This window comes from Bombina bombina, chromosome 3, assembly GCF_027579735.1.
Source record: "Bombina bombina isolate aBomBom1 chromosome 3, aBomBom1.pri, whole genome shotgun sequence".
Classification (NCBI taxonomy): Eukaryota; Metazoa; Chordata; class Amphibia; order Anura; family Bombinatoridae; genus Bombina; species Bombina bombina.
In genome coordinates this window covers 526,521,220-526,540,982 of record NC_069501.1, presented here as the reverse complement: position 1 = coordinate 526,540,982, position 19,763 = coordinate 526,521,220, and the positions used below count along the sequence as shown (strand labels likewise).

General features: G+C 39.0%; 1 protein-coding gene across 2 annotated transcripts in view; it reads right to left on the bottom strand.

Moving 5' to 3' along the window:
- The window catches only part of PAFAH2 (platelet activating factor acetylhydrolase 2), a 111,656-nt gene that overhangs the window by 48,298 nt on the left and 43,595 nt on the right, over positions 1 to 19,763 (bottom strand). For both annotated transcript variants that reach the window (XM_053706956.1, XM_053706955.1), the window contains exons 3-4: positions 7,650 to 7,746; positions 6,044 to 6,112 (exon numbers count right to left, since the gene is read on the bottom strand). In XM_053706956.1, coding sequence (XP_053562931.1) covers positions 6,044 to 6,112; positions 7,650 to 7,746 — 166 coding nt within the window. The remainder of the gene's footprint in view (positions 1 to 6,043; positions 6,113 to 7,649; positions 7,747 to 19,763) is intronic.

The window sequence follows — 19,763 nt, the reverse complement described above, 5'->3', positions numbered from 1 at the left end:
TTCTTTATTCCTTCCTCTCTCTTCCTTCTTCTTCTAGTTCCCCCACCTCATCTTCCTCTTACTCTTGAACTGTTACATAGGTTGCGAACTTTTAGTAGAGCAACTCATACCCATCTTAAGAAGGACCCTCTTCTGTAACTGAACTAACCCTTTTACACATACTCTCTTCGCCACTTTTCACCCTTCTTCACCTTTCCCTCCCCCCCCTTTTTTTTTTTCTCTTCCTCTCCTCCCCCCTCTTCCCACTCCTTGTCAGCTCCCCTCCCCCTCCCTGTGCCCTCCCACTCCTCTTGCTGTGCGCCCTGCTACGCTCCCCTCCCACTTGCACGCACCTCCTCGGGGTGTTGCCTCTGACATTACCCCCTTTCTCCCTACTATTAGCCGGGGTCTACCCCACAACAAGATGCAACGACCCTGTAAAGCCCACCCATTGGAACTTATCTCCATAAACACGAAAGGACTGAACAGCCCTAACAAGCGTTCCATAGTGTTTAGGGATTTAAAGAGAATGGGGGGAGACATAGTATATCTGCAAGAAACCCACTTCTCGAATGCACATGAGCCTCAGTGGTTCAGTCGACATTACCCGACTGCATACTTCGCTTCGAGCCCACACAAAAGGAACGGGGTAGGAATCCTCTTTCGCGAAGGAATACCCTTTCAAATGGCACAGATTTACAGAGACCCAGAGGGTAGGTATTTGCTCTTAACTGGCACTCTATATGGTAGGCCCATAACACTGGTCAATGTCTACTGCCCTAACGCATCCCAGCATCTCTTCTTGCAGAAGGTCTCTAGTAAAATAATGGAACTTCGGACCGGCGTCCTCTTCCTTGGTGGGGACCTAAACGCGGCACTAGACCCCTTGCTAGACACTTCGAACGGAATCTCAAGCGCCCCTCAGAAAGTACGGAGGCGCATAACCGCTATCTTAGCGGAATTAGCGCTGCACGATATTTGGCGCACACACCACCCACAGCTGAAAAATTATACCTTTTACTCCCACCCGCACCGGAAATACTCTAGGATTGATTACCTGTTCACTGACTCCACAGGACTCATAATCACTAGGAGTAGCAATATCTTTGCGATCACCTGGTCGGATCATGCGCCGGTGAGTTGCTCTATACAATGGCCCACGGTTCCGATCACCCCCTTTGTGTGGAAGCTGGATGATACGCTTTTGGCAGATCCAATATTTCAATTAGAAATTCGAAAAGCCCTGACTGAATTCTTCCAAATCAATGGCTCTGAGCAACTAAAAGCCACTACCATCTGGGAAGCACACAAGTGCACCATCAGAGGCCTGTTGATTAAGCACAAGGCGAAGCTCAAAAGACTTAGTAGAGAACGATACAATAGCCTCCTCTCTCAGGTCGAAAGGGCTGAATTGGCCCATAAGGCCCACCCCCAAGATGAAGCACGGTTGGCTCATCTGCTCTCCACCAGGAAAACTTTATTGCAATTCCTCCAGGAAGGATATCAAAAACAAGCTCTTATACTCAAACAGCTTTATTTTGAGCAGGGCGATAAACCTGGCAAGCTTCTAGCCAGAGCAATTGCGAGAAAGAGAACAAAAGCTTATGTGCACCATATAACTGACGCACAAGGAATAGTGTGTTCCGACGGCAATTCAATAGCAGAAAGCTTTCGGACCTATTACGAGTCCTTATATAACCTGCCCTCCCCTAGCCAGAACGAACAAGCACCCCCAGCAGCTGAGGGTGACGAAGAACGCATCCTGACATATCTCGAAAACACTGAGCTCCCATCCTTATCTAAGCCAGACTCTGAGTCTCTGGACCTCCCGTTTTCTAACGAGGAAGTCCACAAAGCTATAAAAGATCTACCAACGGGTAAGTCCCCGGGGCCAGATGGCTACGGACTCAAATATTATAAACTCTACGCAGACCTTCTGGTCCCAAAACTAGCAAACATGTTCAACACACTCACAGATTGCCCCACTCTACCGAACTCCATGCTTGAGGCACACATAGCGGTGATCCCCAAGCCAGGAAAGCCTCAAGATAAGCCTGAGAGCTATAGACCGATCTCGCTGCTCAATGCAGACGTCAAAATACTGGCAAAGATCTTGGCAACTCGCCTAAACAGATTCCTGCCGGACCTCGTCTCCACCGACCAAGTGGGGTTTGTCCCCTTTCGGGAGGCAAGAGACAATACCCTCAAAGTACTGCAACTGATAACCCACGCCCATGTGAACAATATGCCACTGGCCCTGGTCACAACCGACGCTGAAAAGGCGTTTGATCGGGTCAGTTGGCAGTTCATTCGGAATACCTTGCTAAAATTTGGATTTGGACCTGGCTTCATCAACAAGGCTATGTCCTTATATTCAGCCCCAAATGCCAGGGTGAGAGTGAATGGTACTCTCTCAAACACCTTTCAAATAAGGAATGGGACAAGGCAGGGGTGTCCTTTGTCCCCCCTCCTCTTTGCCCTCTCTATTGAGGTGCTGGCGAGCAGAATTAGAGTCAACCGGGAGGTGAGGGGTTTTGTTGTAGGAAAAACGGAACACAAATTATCAATGTATGCTGACGACATACTTCTCACCCTCTCAGACTCCGTGGAATCATTGAGGGCAGCCTTGGAGGAGCTCGGGTCCTACGGACGGGTCTCGAATTTTCTCCTCAACCCATCTAAGTCAGAAATACTGAATATCACGGTCCCTGCGGACGCCTTTGCTGACGGTAAATCAAGCTGCCCAATAAAGGTAGCTGATCATAACATTACTTACCTGGGTATCACGATTACTCGGGATCTGACAGAGATTATTGAGCTGAATTACAAAAATATCAGTGTTGAGGTCATAAAAGACCTTAACAACTGGAAAAAGAAAACTATCTCGTGGCTTGGTCGCATCGGGGTGGTTAAAATGAACATCCTCCCCAGAGTTCTGTACATAATGCAGACAGTCCCGGCCCTGGCAGCAACTGGTTATCTTAACCGTATCCAAACTGCTATGGAATCATACATATGGAATGAGATCAGGCCCAGGATCAAGAAACGCACCATCTACCTCCCTAGGGAAAAGGGGGGACTGGGGGTACCATTGTTGAGGGAGTATAAGAGATCCATCTTTCTTCAGCATATTGTTGAGTGGTGCAGAAACTCCCCAAACAAGAGATGGATCCAGGTGGACAGTGAGATCCTTGGGAGGCGAAACACTGGAGCACTGGCTTGGATCACAGAGGGGAAACGCCCCCTGGAGGTCTCATCATACCCGTTGGTATCTGATACCCTTAAGACCTGGGACAAAATCCTGGCAAGGGAACCCTCTATTTCCTCCAGGACATCGCCCAATATACCAGTCCATGACAATCCGGATCTAGGTATAGAAACTGAACCACTAACCCGGAGAGGCAGCTACACTCTGGGAGAGACAGCAATCTCTAACATTTTGCACCAGGGGAAACTCAAACCGCTCTCAGAACTCATGGAATGGGATGGAAACATGTTCTCATCATGGTACAGGTATGCGCAGATCAGGCATTATTATGCTACGCACAAGGAACGCACTGCCCTGAGCAGGCACAGGACTCAGTTTGAGTCAATGTGCGCAATGCAGCAGACCCCAACTCACTTGATCTCAAGCCTATATAGGATGCTCCTGATGAGGGGAGGATCGGAACTCCCATCATACGCTATAGCATGGCAAAACGAACTAAATATAGAAATATCACCCAAAGACTGGGACAAAATCTTTATGAAAACCAAAAGGGCCTCGGTTTCGGCACGACTGCAGGAAATGCACTATAAGCTGCTGAGCCGGTGGTACCTCACCCCTTCGAGGCTTCACAGGATCTATCCCCAGGCGGGGAGGGAATGCTGGAGGGGATGTGGAGGTGAAGGAACTATACTACACATATGGTGGGACTGCCCGCGTATTCAGCCGTTCTGGGAGGAGGTGCTGGGTGAGATGAGTAAACGCCTTAAGATCATAATTCCCCCAAAGCCAACATACTTGATCTCCCATGGTTTCCCCAAGATAATTGGAGAGGATAAATACCTTCTCTTCCTTTTGATGATAAGCAGCGCCAAGGGGCTCATTCCAGCCCACTGGAAAAGTACACAGACCCCTAGCAGGAGGGAGTGGGAGGATAGAGTAGGGGAACTGTTGAGACTGGAACGCTATCACTTTCTAAAAATTGACAAACTTGCAACACACGAAATGATGACTTTGATTTGGGAGGGTAGAGAATTCTAGCCCATTTCATATAGACCCGGTGGGTTTTCGAGGAGAGAACCCTCTGACAAACACTCGGTGCCCTGATCCTTCTCCCCCAGCCCTCTCCTCCTCCCTACCATTCTCCCCTCCTCCCTCCCTCCCTTTTATTTTTTTTCTCTTCCTCTTCCTCCCCCTTCCTCTCTCTTCCCCTCAACATATACTTGCCTAGCACTACCCTCCTCCTAATCTTTTCTTTTCCATGACTTTGTTTCCGCTCATGTCAATGAGTAAACATCAGGTATCTAGAAATTTCCAGCAGTGTGACCCTGAAAAGCTGGAAACCTAAGCAGTGTATAAAAATTTGCCTGATGCATCTTTCAAAATGTTAATATTCAGTTTATCAGTTAATGTTTCTTAGGATAATGTAATCTTGCATAGAAATAACAAGCTCAATGGTCATGCTTAATAAGATAGAAGTAACGGACGAGGTTGAGATCTTAATGCATATTGGACAACATCCTCTCTATAACCACTATATTGTATAAATAACGGTAGACATATAAGAGGAACCAGTTACAGCACTTTATTAATATGTTAAAGCCTTTATGCCTGTTAATGATTTAATATGTAATGTATAACTCAACTTGTCTTCAATAAAGCTTGGTTTTACAAAAAAAAATATATAAATAAAAAAATAAATAAATACAAACTTCCCTGTGAAATAAAAATAAACCCTAAGCTAGCTACAATGTAACTATTAGTTATATTGTAGCTAGCTTAGGGTTTATTTTACAGACTATTTAGTTTTAAATAGGAATTATTTAGTTAATGATAGTAATTTTATTTAGATTTATTTAAATTTAAGTTAGGGGGTGTTAGGGTTAGGTTAGACTTAGGTTTATGGGTTAATAAATTTAGAATAGTGGCGGCGACGTTGGGGGCGGCAGATTAGGGGTTAATAAAAATAATGTAGGTGGCGGCGATGTTGGGGACATCAGATTAGGGGTTATTAAGTATAATTTTAGGTGGCGGCGATGTCTGGAACGGCAGATTAGGGGTTAATAAATGTAGGTAGGTTGCGGCGATGTTAGGGCGGCAGATTAGGGGTTAATAATATTTAACTAGTGTTTGCGATGAGGGAGTGCGGCGGTTTAGGGGTTAATATGTTTATTCTAGTGGCGGTGATGTCAGGAGCGGCAGATTAGGGGTTAATAATTTTAGTGTTTGCGATGCGGGAGGGCCTCGGTTTAGGGGTTAATAGGTAGTTTATGGGTGTTAGTGTACTTTTTAGCACTTTAGTTATGAGTTTTATGCTACCGCGTTGTAACATAAAACTCATAACTACTGACTTTCAAATGCGGTAGGAATCTTGACAGGAGAGGGTGTACCGCTTACTTTTTGGCCTCCCAGGACAGACTCGTAATACAAGCGCTATGAAAGTTCCATAGAAAAAAGACTTTACAAAGTTTACTTAAGTCTTTTTGCGGTAAGGCCAAAAAAGTGTGCGGTGTCCCTTAACCTGCAAGACTCGTAATACCAGCGGTAGTAAAAAAGCAGCGTTAGCACCTGTTAACGCTGCTTTTTAGCTTACCGCAAAACTCGTAATATAGCCGTATGTTACTTGTTACTTGCTCAGCTTACATGTCATGTATTCTTATTTTGTTAATATAGAAGTATTATTTAATATATTGCATCTCCTTTTGTGTAATGGGCTGATTCATAAGTACAGTAACTGTGCAAAAATATATTACTGGGATTTGAGGTACGTTATCTCATGTATAAACCTAAATAAAAAATATATACTTAAAAAATAAATAAAATCTATGTAACATATGATCAAGCATTATTAATACTCACCTATGTTCTATGGCAGCTACCAGAAAGCCATAGGATGCCAGTTCCATACAAAGCGAGGAGTATATTGTCCTAAGAGAAAAGAGGGAATAAACTCATGTTCTTAAAGGACATTAAGCTAAAAATAAAAATAAAATAAAAATCTTTCATACATATGAAAAACACTTCAAATATGTTACAAAAGTTTTTTGTTTTTGCGTAAAAAAAAGGGTTACGTTACAGATTTTTTTTATTTTTAAACAACATGTAATTCCTACAGACATATTGCTCACTAGCTAAAAAACAAAATCAATGTGAGCGCCCACTACTCAAAAGAGGGCTTAAAATCGAATCAAATGACAAGTAGTAAAATTAGTAATAACAATTGAGGGATATAATAAATTCCCTTAGTAGAAGTGGGTTTAAAAATAAATTTATTTTACACATAAATCATGGATATTAAAAAGTGAAAATCTAATAGGTAGACCTATATATCATGCATGATATTAAAAAAATTATAATAGCATTGGAATTCCTGTGGTGATAAAAAATTACGGTACCGTATAATAATTAGTGGTTATAGAGAATTACTATAGTATAAAAAGTTATAAGTAGCACATAAATCCTCAGCTGTTAGTCACTTGTATCTGTTTTGTATACGAATAACACATTTCTTCTCAGTTATAGGGTATCCTATATATAGCTTTTTAGTAGGAGTTGATAAACATGGATGCAGTGTGTCTCCGTATATGTACAACACTGTGATTTTCTACACCGTCTTTCAGAAAACGGGTGTTAATCTTACCGGATCAACCCAGTTCTGCACACTCCACGGTACAATATTTTTTTCTTTCTGCTCTTCATTTTTGTCTGCAATGATGATTTAATTGTTCACTATGGCAGAAGTACCTAGTTATGCTTCATTTTTTTTTCTAATTTATTTCTGTCTTTCGGTAGCTCTACATTTAACTGTTTTTTTGGTGTTTTTTTTGAGTAACTGAAATGATGACGCAGAGAAACCCTAGCTAATAACATTACTTACGGGTTGTGTACTATATGTCTGCATTTTAGGTACTAAAAGTGTCAGTTGCATTTTTTTAGTCTGGCTTTAGTTAAAAAAAAAATATATATACTATCCAAATAAGTTTCTGATTAATAGTATCCAAATAAGTTTCTGATTAATAGTATTCATCAATACTTTCATTCTACTATCATATTTCTGTTTCTTGTTTAATCCTATGCACTTTATTTTTAGCATTTGTTTTTTATTTTAAATTATATTTTGTAATAATGAATATCATTAGTAACTCATGACAATCTGTTAAAAATTATCCATTTAAAGGGACATGGAAGTCCAAACTAAGCATTCATGTTTTAGATAGAGAATACAATTTAAAAGGAAATTGACTTTTATTTTCAAGATGATCTCTTTATCTTGGCATCATTTGTTAAAACTGAGCTACTTGACAGCATACTGAGGTAGGCTCAAGAGTAGACTCAAGAATGTTTTGGATGGTGTAATTTCCTTCTGAAAGTACTTCTGAAAATTCCAAAAGCTTAAATATAAAAAAAAATGTATTTGTAGGTTCTCTTGCTATTGGTTGTGATATTCACACTGTCCTTTTCTTACCTGAAGCCTCCAAGCCCATGAGAGAAAATAATAAGTGGTTTTCTGTCTTTACCAGATACAAAAGGATCATTCCATGTGGCAGGAAGCATAGGTTGTCCTACAAATGACAAATATATACATAAAACATAAACATATTAAACTTAAGCGTTGCACAAAACATAGATTCTTTTAACCTTTCCCCCCTGAAATTTATGTACACTTTTTATTTTTTATTTTCATGAATCCTTAACTAAATTTTTATATTGAAATTGTACTTGGTATTGAGATCTAAGACTCATACCATGATATATATTTTTTCCAATGATAACTCTTTCAAATAAGGTGTGTCATGCTCATGCTATTGGTAGGTGTGTCTACCTAATGTATTTATAATATGTGGGATAACAGATCTAGAGCGACCCCTTTTCTCCTAAAGCATCATGCACCACACACACACACAATACCCAAATAGGGAACTACTTATATCTAGATGGAAAGTGACTGCTGTATGAATTGATTGGAATCTCCTGTCTACTGTTTAAAGGGATACTAAACCCAAAATTGATTCAGATTTTGTAATTTTAAGCAACTTTCTAATTTATTCCTATTATCACATGTTCTTCATTCTATTGCTATCTTTATTTGAAAAAGCAGGAATCTAAGCTTAGGAGCCAGCCCATTTTTGGTTCAGCACTCTGGGCAGTGATTGCTAATTGGTGGCTACTTTTATCAGTGCTGGTAAGACCCGTTAGCAGAAGACAGAACACATGCCTAGGTGGCAACAGTGATCAGCTGATAAAATCAAGTACATATTGAATAAATAAAGGGGTTGGGTAGTCCCTCTCTTGCGCTCAACAAAACAAAGAGGATGGGGAGACCCCTTACTTAAAATAAGCAATTCTTTTCCTTAAAATAACACTCAAGTAAAAATTAACTTTCACAATTTAGATAGAGCACACAATTTCAAACAACTTTACAATTCACTTACATTAACAAAATATGCACAGTTTTTTATTATGCACACTGTCACCAGCTCCTACTGGGCATGTGAAAAAATTCACAGAATATATACGTATATGCATTTGTGATTGGCTGGTGGCTGTCACATGATACAGGAGGAGTGAAAATAGACATAACAATTACATTTGTCAGAAAAAAATATTCTACTCATTTGAAGTTCAAACTAAGGCCCTGATATTTAAATATTCTCCAGCTTGGAGAGAAATTAAAGACATGCAAAATGCAATCTACTGTGAAGGCATAATCAGAAATGATAAAATCACTAACTACACTGCTGTATAAAAAATAAAATACAAAATATAAATAGTGAAGTTTAAATGTAATAAAATGTAATCTGAATTGTAAATTGATATAAATAGAAAGCACAAAGTGTAAATGCAGCATAACTGTCATGTCATGCAGTGCTATATTGCACGGGGCTTGTCTCTCCTCCAAATACAGAGAATGCAGGGATTGCCCCTTGGAGAAGCAAAACAAAATCTACTTTTTGAATATTTCACTAGGGATTTCGCATTGCTGGAGGATCATTTTAGAATAACTCACCTTAGCAGAGAAGTTTTGAATATCAGGGCCTCAGGGATATTGCATTTTCTTGTTACCAGGCATTTGTTGATTATGCAAATCTACTTTATTTACTGGTCCTTTAAAATGTGTAGTACCACTAACAACAAGCTACCAGCTAGTTGTCATAACACTGACAAATGCCTTACACCATTGATAATAATTTAGGGGCTTCAGAGAAATTTAACCAGCCCTACTACTAGGGTTGCCACCTCGGCCATGTTTTCATGGACGCTTATGAGTTACACATGCTGCAGGGTTTGTAGGAAGGAACATGAATAGTGCTGTCCAGGATCACTAGTTGTGTGCTGTCCAGGGGTGCAATTCATGTTCCCTTGCAACATGTGTAATTCATAAGTGTCCAGGAAAACCTGGCCGAGGTGGCAACCTTACCTACTACACTCACTATACAAATATATCATGAGACCTCTTATTTGAAAGATTGGTGCCTTACCATTAAAATAAATCATTTTCTGTTATTATAACTAGCAAGGAGTTGTTCTATCAATTATGGTTATATGGCATCACTGTTAGCCTCATTTTTTTGCTTTTGGTGTCATAGCCATAGATCCTTGTTTCTCTGAGCAAATACACATTTGCATGTATTTAATTATTTAAAAAAAACAACAAAAAACTAGCACTGTATGAAAAAAAAGGTGCCAATCAGGAGCGTATTATGGCCTAGGCCAACAAGGCCCGTGCCTAGAGCGGCAAAATTGTGGAGGCAGCACTTTTTTACATTACCGCTGGGTGCCTTAAAATATTCCCCATACACCCATCAGTGCCCTCCACTTATCCCCACCGATCACCACTTGCAGCGCTGCACATAAAATACAGTAGCCTATCTAGGACATGGGCAGCCAGAGGGGAGGACTCTGCTTCATTGACTTTCCTTACTACATGTGATTGAAGTAGGGCAAGGAGAGCTAGCAGTAATGTGCGGTGCGGACATGATTGATAATCCTCCTGCCACTCGGTGCGCCCAACTTGAGTGAGGCGACAAAGTGTCAGTACCGGCAAACGGACATGGGGTTGGACCAGAGCAAGCTGGATGAGCTCTTCCTAGTCGGCAGTGCTCCAACCATTTTCTCCTGCTAGTGTGGAAAACCAGGTATGCGATACTCCATTAAGCCACTCTGTTCTCATCTCAGTGCAAAGGTGAATAACAGCTTGTTAGCATTCCACAGTTATTACTTTGTTCATTTTTTATTTTTATTAGATATATTGCACAAAACTCCGTCTTAACTTATTGATTAGGTTAGTGGATCCCAATCTTTTCTGAAAGCAGATCTACACTAACATGTCACACTGTATGACTTGGCATTTCTGTAATCTAATATTTCCATACGTAATGCCCTAATTGTTATTTCAGATTTTATGTATATATATCCATCTCTATCTATCTATCTATCTATCTATCTATCTATCTATCTATCTATCTATCTATCTATCTATATATATATATATATATATATATATATATATATATATATATATATATCTATGTTTATTTATATATATATAAAAAAAACCACAAAACCTAAATATGGCACTGATGCCAATGTTTTTTGTTTTATTTATTCACAAAAGGCTATACAAAAGAATTAACAAGGCAAGCTATAGCATAGAATCCCACCCTATGCCAACAATTAACCAAACAAACAATTTGACACTTTGTAAAGAAAGGGAATTTAACCTTTCAAGGCACATATCCAACTAAAAAGCAACATCCAATGTTGCCAATCTATTACCAATTTCTGTAACGCACGATTCCATATAAACAAATCACAACTTAAAACATAGAGGTGCAATTTTAAACAACTTTCTAATTTACTTCTATTATCTAATTTGCTTCATTCTCTTGATATACTTTGCTGAAAAGCATATCTAGATAGGCTCAGCAGCTGCTGATTGGTTGCTGCACATAGAAGCTTTGTGTGATTGGCTCACCCATATGCATTGCTATTTCTTTAACAAAGGATATCTAAAGAATGAAGTAAATTAGATAATAGAAGTATATTGGAATGTTGTTTAAAATTGTATTCTCTACCTGAATCATGAAAGAAAAAAATTTGGGTTTAGTGTCCCTATAATGTAAAAAAAATGTTTTTGAAACAAATCAAAATAAACAAAGCAAAATATATAAGGCAAAATACAAATTTGCAGGTATTTAAATAAATAGGCAAAGATAGCAAGTGTAAAATTAAATGGAAAAAAAAATGCTGGCAACTACTTATAAGATATATATCCTAGGATTACCCAAGCAGCTCTGGGTAAAGTCAGAAGTAACATCATACATGTACTCAGAGCTGTGTGTAAAGCCCGAAGTAACATCATAAATCTACTCAGAGTGCATCGAGTGACTGTATCAAACATATATATGATGCACTGTAATTCCCACATCTTCTATATATTTGATTAAAAAAAAACAACTGCTTTTTAACACATTTCAATAACAAATACAATTATCAAACATATATACAATGCACTGTAATTCCCACATCTTCACTATCTTTTTTTGGCTCTGCCTGGGGGGTTCAAGGGGGGCGAGGTTCACTTGGGGTTGATGCCAGAGGATCGGCGGGGTGCCTTCCTTCAACTCCCCAGGCAGAGGCAAAAAAAATAGTGTAGATGGGGGAATTACATTACTTCGGGCTTTACCCAGAGCTGCTTGGGCAATCCTAGGATTATCCGGGTAATGCTAGGATTACCTGGATTTCTGACTTTACCCGTAACAAATATAAATATATATATATATATATATGTTTATATATGTGTACATATATATTAATGTATTTATATGTGTATATCTGTATTTACAGTCATATATACACATAAAAAACATTAATATATATGTACACAAAAAAATTTTCTCCTTTGACTTCTATGGGGAATGCAAAAAGGTGATGGCGTTTGCTCGATCTCGGGTGTTCGTTTTTTTTTCTCCATTGATCTCTATGGGGGAATAGATGCACGCGCACACAAGAAATTAAGTTAGGTTTTTCGTACTATTCACGTTAGCGCTAGCGCAAAATACGTTTTTTTTTTTTACTTGTAATAAGCACGCAATCCTAAAAGAGCAAACCCCGTGACTTGTAATCTAGCCCTAAGTGTGAAAATAGATAACTTTTTGTGAAAATGCATACAGGATGATTTTACTAAACATTTATGTTTTTAAAAAAAAATATTTTTGTATTGCTAAATTAATTTGTACAGTGGTAGTAGTGTACATGCATTTTCAAAACAGTTTTCACTCATCTGTTAAATCAGAATATATGTAAGATGGTGCAATGTAAAAAAAAACTTTTTTTTAGCAATTCTAAATGAAAAACATACATATATATATATAACTTTTTTGTTGTTCTGGGAAGGTAAAGCAGATGCTACAGGTTAAACCATAAATAGTTTGATCAATCTATCTGTCACTAAAACTCCACTCTTACATAAGACCTTGATAATTTAGCCCCTCCTACCATAGCTCACAAATCAAGCAATAATCCTTAGCCCTGGCATACTCCTCTAAGGCACTACATCTGCAGATTTTCCAGCACTACTGTGCAGCATTAGAGGAAGTCCTGGTGTTCAACTGACTTCATTTCAAGTTAATCTTAAAATCCTATTATGCCCTCAACCTCTCTAAAAAAAGAATACTTTTCTACTCTTATCTCTACCATTTCTTTAAACCCAAAACATCTGTTCTCCACTTTCAATACCCTTCTCTGCCCACCCCACCTCCTATTGCTACATCTCTTTCAGCTCTAGATTTTGCCAGCCACTTCAATGACAAAACTGATTCTATCAGAAACAAATTAATCTTTCAACATACTTCCAGTCTCCACCCCCCAACTGTTTGCAAACATCGAAAACCCACAAAGCCACATATTCAGCTTTTTTGCCCCTGTTACTGAGGATGAAGTTTCTGCCCTTATACCTTCCTCTGACCTCACTGCCTGTCCCCTCAATCTCATTCCCTCAAAACTACTGCCCTCCCTCTCTCCAATCCTCACAAATATTTTTAATCTCTCTGTCAGTACTGATATATTTCCCTCATCAGTTAAACATGCACTAGTCACACCTATCCTCAAAAAACAGTCTCTTGATAAACCTCCCCATCCAGCTACCGCTTTATTTACCTACTCCCCCTTCCCTCTAAACTTCTGGAAAGGCTAGTTTATACACGTTTATCACACTTCCTCACATTATACTCCCTCCTTGATCCATTTCAATCAGGATTTCGCTCCAACCCTCCACAGAGACAGCAATTATTAAGGTTACTAATTACCTACTTACAGCAAAATTACAGTACTTCTCTCTATTTAATCCTTCTCAATCTGTCTGCAACCTTTGATAATGTTGGCCACCCTCTCTTGTTCCAAACCCTCCAATCCTTCGGCATGTGCGACACAGCCCTCTTGTGGTTCTCCTCCTACTTGTCCAACCAGTCCTTTAGTGTAACCTTCTCTGGTGCATCCTCTGCCCCATTACCACTTTTTGTTGGGGTACCACAAGGCTCTGTCCTTAGTCCCTTTCTCTTCTTAATACATACATCTTCCTTAGGTTCCTAAATAAAGTTCCACAGGTTTTAAAATCATTTGTATGCTGATGTTATGAGCTGCTTATTATATTTTCATTATTTTATATGTTTAACCAAACCTTTCCTTTTCTTTTACTGAACTCTTCTCTGAAACTGCAGATATATTACTTCTGTATTTTCCAATAAGTGATGTATCTTTAACAACTTACTTTTAGCCTAATAAGTATGTATCAGTACATCATAAAGTTATGGCTTCTCCCATAGAAAGTTTTCTAAATATCTGAAACTCAAGGTAAAATCCAAGGCTTCTCTGTACAGTATCAACTTCTTAATCCAATTAGCCAACTAGCGTCTGGTCACATTCCAAGAAAACATATCTCCCAAATTTTAACAGAGGACCTGTTTTTTTTTTCCCTTTCCTAGTAACCACTAATCACGTGAGATTTATTGGCCAATCATTATCAGCCAATTAGCTCTCTGCTTTGTAAGGAACTGTAATAGTATAAAAATGCATGTATATGAAAATGTGTTAGTCTTGCGTTGCTGTTTTTTTTTTGTTCTGGGACACTGTTGCAACAGTGTAATAAAGATTACCTCTCCTGAGGTGAGCCCTTGTTTGATAAATATCTGGTCTGGACCTCTTTATTACTGCACCTGAGACGAGCTCACTCACGACAGTAACTTGGCAACTCTGGTGGGACGTGCTTCAGGTCGACCTTTCCGTGCCTCCCTGGCTGGGAACCAACATCTGCGTGCACCCATTTGATTCAGGTCTATAGCTTACCTATGGGAGGTTTTGCCTTGTTGGCCAGGGAGTCCCGGGGGGCGATAAGGGAGTACGTCCTGAGGAACAGACCACAAACAACGGACACAATCTACACCTTGGACCAGTCTGTGAGTGTCTTCTTGTCTTTTGTGTTCATGTACGTGTAATATATGTTGTGGGTCTTTTACCCTGTTTTTGTTTTATATACTGGATCACTATTAAATTCAGTGGGACATCTGTCTGGCATTTAAACACCATTAGGGTGCCAGCCCACTATAAAATAAAGTTTCAGGTGGTAGGGATTTTACAGAGGCAGAAATAGTGTTCCAAGACATATTGTGACTTGAGACTATAGTGCTAATCTCTCCCGCTAAGCAGGGACGTTGAGGTAGTGTCCGTCCGGTAACTGCAGGGACTTGACTTGACTATAGTGCTAATCTCTCCCGCTAAGCAGCGACGTTAAGGAAGTGTCCGTCCGAAAACTGCAGGGACTTGATTAGGGATTAAGGTGAGGTGTGGATTTTGAGGAGTTAAAGTGCCCCTGTTTTTTGTTGAATTTTTGTAGACTGGGCACTTTGTCATCAAAATTTACATTCACTTTAAGGAACAGGGATATAATAATGGGATCCCGGTTGTCTAAAGTAGACAAAGACTCTCCCCTTGCTAAAGTATATGCAAATTAGGGAAAACTCAGTACTGCTTGGTTATAAAAAAAATAGAATTTATACTTTGTGCACAGAGCTCTGAGTTTCCTATACTCACAGCCTTGATCCTGAATTAAGGTGGCCGATATTTGGGTCCTTTGAGCTCCCTAAATTAATTGCCCTCCGCAATCTTCTGGTTGATATATGCCCTGACCAGATGGACTACTATTATCTGTTTGAGAATAGTAGGGTTGCGGACATCAAAACCCAAATGAAAATGTGTTTTCTGTATTACTAAAAGTTTCATGTATGTTAACATTGCTTTAGAATAAATGCTGGGAGTGAAATATTTGAGATATGCGAGTTGATATGAATTCTGTGTACGATCGCTGCAAAAGAAAGCTGGCCTTGATGTTTGATGCAGGCTGGAGCTGTGTGTGTGTATCAGGGATTCTTAGCCAAGAAATTTGATGACGTAATGATTTGCTTGTTATTGCTGTAACTTGGTTTTAAAGTCATATGTATGTTCTTAATTTTGTGTGCCAATAATAGCATTTTTTTTTAGTTTTAAGTGATATTTGTTTTATGTATGGGCTGATAAGAGATTTAATGTGTTTCCATCTGTTTGAGGCATATAAAATACATGCAAGTGAAGTAACTAAGGACTTTGAAAGTGCAATGGTGTGAGTCATTTTTGTCACGCTCTAGTAAATATGAGAGTTTTTCTTGTATATGATTAATGGGTTAAGTATGTTTGTGGAAAAGATAATAAGGTAAAAAAAACTTGTCTTGTTTGCCATTGGAGTTCTGCTTCTTTGCTGTATTATGGACTGTGTGTCATTAGATGTATGTATTTGGGTCTGTTTCTTTTGCAATAAATATTTAAGTATACGCAGGTTGTGATGCAGTAGGGAGGTGGAGTTTTAATGGTAAATAAGACAATAAGGTTGAATATGTAATATACATGATAAATGGTCAGCCCTTATGGGCACAGTACACTGTAAAATTGTTTTTATATTAATGTATTTTCAATGACTTGTTATGCAAGCTGCATAATATAAAATATAGGAGAAATTGCATTTGCAAGTTTATTTGTATATATATATATATATATATATATATATATATATATATATATATATATATGAAGTAGCTGGTTTTATGCTTTCAAAACACAGTTGATTGCAATGGGTTGCATTTTAGATAATAAGAATATCTCATTGTGTTATATTTGTCTGTAAAATCGGAGCTCAGTGCTTAGACAGAGCAATGGAAAATTTTCATTTTATTACTTAAAGGACCAGTTCACTCATGGGAAAGGGGTTCATGAGTAGCAATAACACTGGATTAACAAGAAAAGAAGATAATACATAAAATGTAGTAGTTTGTAAAATATAATTTTTTTTACATTTTTTATCTTCTTCTTTGCAGTTCAGCTAAATGTCCCTGGAATGCCCTGATAAAAGGGCAGTGCTGCAATGCTCTATTACCCCGCCCCATGGCCAATCAAAGTGATTTAGTAAATGATATGCTAAAGACAGTAAACCTCCAATGTGCACACACAATCAGCAGCTAACAAAATAAATTTAAATATCACTCCCCACACTTTACATTTAAAGGGACACTCAGGTTTTATACAATTTTCATGATTCAGATACAGCATGTAATTTTTTTTGTTTAAATTTTTAAACAACTTTCCAATTTACTTCCATTAAAAATAATGTGCACAGTCTTTTATATTTACATTTTTTTTGAGTCACCAGCTCCTACTGAGCATGTGCAAGAACTCAGACTATACGTATATGCATTTGTGATTGGCTGATTGCTATCACATAGTACAGGGGGAGTGGAAATATACATAACTTAGAAATGTGTTAGAAAAGAATCTACTACTCATTTGAAATTCAGACTAAATGCTATTGTATTGTCTTGTTATCTTGCATTTGTTGATTATGCAAATCTGCTGCGTTTACTGGTCCTGTCTCTGGGAGCATAATAATTGCATAAGACCTGGATGATTTTCTATATTTTTACTTTAGTTTGTTTTATAATAGTTTGCTTACATAATCACCTTGTGCAGACCTTTCCTTGTATATATATATATATATATAATATAAAATCTGTGAGACTAGCAGTGGAAAAAAAAAAAAGTTACATTTGCTTTCCAGCTGATTGAGGCTTCATGCCGATGTGGATTTGACTTCTGAGTTGAATACATACAGGTCTGTGTAAAAGTCTGTTCTAATACAGGAGTGGAATTGCATGTTGCAAACATTTTCTTTTTCTCTTCAAATAAGTTGCAAACTGAGAGATATCACTGACCTGAATGTATTCAAGCTCTAAAAAAAAACTGCTCACTGCTCAACACCGAGTCAGGGGGTGGAGCAAGTGCTATGCACAGAAGGCAGGGAAAAAAAAAATATTTAAAGGGGTATAGGCAAACTGATATAAAATCTGAGATTTCAAAAAAATATTTACAGAGAAAGAAAATAAGGTTTATTGTATGCTCAGCACTAGTATATTTAACTATGTCAAGCAGTTTCAATTAAAAATTATTCTTAATTTGGGTAAACTGTCCCTTTAACTATCCTGCACCCCTGTGAGTGTGGTTTCTTATTACCATGGGCATTTCAACCTTTTGAACGTTTACAAATTGACTTTTCTGACATACCTCCCTGTAGGGGTTTCAAACATTTACTTGTGATAGTGGACCAACTTACTGGATGGGTCGAGGCCTTTCCTACTAGAACTGTGAAAGTCCAAGAAGTTGGCAAGTGAATGCTAAAAGAACTTATACCCAGGTTTGGCCTCCCCAGAGTAATTGAATCTAACAGAGGAACACATTTTACAAGTAATATTATTCAGCAACTGACATTAGCCTTAGGCTTTACTTGGCATCTCCATACCCCTTGTCATCCAGAAAAGCTCAGGCCAAGTGGAAAGAAAGAACCAGACCCTAAAACAGACTATTGCTAAAATGTGTTCTCAAGCAAGCCTTAAATTGGTAGATGCTTTGCCCCTAGCACTGTTTGGGACTCGCACAAATCATAGGGGGACCCTCAAGCTCTCACCATATGAACTATTGTTTGGTAGGCCACCTCCTTTGTATAGTGCCAACACTTTACACCTGCCTGACCTTGCAGTAGGTGATGTATAATTAACTGCCTATCTTTTGCAACTGCAAAAGCAATTACATTCTCTCCACAGACATGTCTCTCTCTCTCAGCCCTTGCCATTGGATGTGACTGCACACCCCTTCCAGTCAGGTGACTCCATTTTGGTCAAGACTTATCAAAAGAAGCCACTGCAGCCTCTCTGGAAAGGTCCCTTCCTGGTTTTGCTGACTACTCCAACAGCTATCAAAGTTGCCAAGGTCGACTCTTGGATCCACTACTCCAGGTGTAAAAGATACAGCCCAGAAAAAGAAGCAGCCTGCAACAAGCCAAAGAAAGAAGAAGCTGGGGCAACCAAGGCCTCTGAAGAAGGGGTAACCAAGACCCCTGACAATGATTGGTTAATTCAGACCCTTCTGGATTTGAAACTCAGACTAACCAGAAATAGTGAAATCTCACTAGCTGAATAAGTGAAACTGAAAGATCTGTCTTTCTTACTCTTGTTTTCATTGTCTCACTCCTCTGATATCTTGAGTAACATCCCTCAATATGTCTCCTTTGTTTTGTGTCACACTTTTGACCATGCTCTCTTACTCTATTTCCCAATATGTGTCTTCTGGTCAGTGTGTTTGTCCTAACCCCTTTACTAAATACTCTTGTTCTGGTAACCTTGTATCTGTGGCAGTTTTTCCTCCTACTACTAGCTGCCCTCAACAAGTAATTATACTCAAAGTTCGTATTTAAAGGTCCTAAGGGGTTTGTTATCCTGTCTATTTGCATAGCCCCACTAGTGAATGTGGTTTGAAAATTATGAAGTGGGTAGCTGAGAAACGAAAGTCACCCCTTCTTGCTTGACGTTCCCATATAACTACCTTTGCCACAACCCCTATTTACCCCCATGATTCTTTCCCCATTTACTTAATGCCCAATTGTCCACAGAGAACTATTCTTTAGGTGAATGGGGACTAAACTCACACGTTGTCCTACTCCAAACTATAGCCCATCACACTGAGGGCAATTGTTATATTTGTGCTCGCATTCCCACTCATCATAAGGGGGGTATTCCTCTTATGGGTATTAATGTTGATTTGTTTACCTTTGATTTGTCTACTTTTATTCCTCCAGGTACACCATTGTTCAACCTATCAGGTAATTTTATCTCTTTGGGAGGCACCTCATATGGTACTATCTGCAGGGAAATCGGCCAAGGTATGGTGCAGTTGGGTGCCTCCCTATGTGAGTATGTAATCTCCAGTAATGGCACTCATTTCCAGCTGGTAAATTTCTCTGGAATGATCCTGACTGTGAATCATAATCTCACTGCACTTTTTTTGTTTCCTCCAGGGCCCCAATTGTACTTTTGTTTCCCCATCCCTTGTACAATCTTTCCTCAGCAGACCACCCCCTTGGTTGTATTGGATATGTGGACAGACAGCGGTGTCAGTCCTCCCTGGTAACTATACAGCTATCTGCTTCCTGGGTGTGGTAACCCCAGCC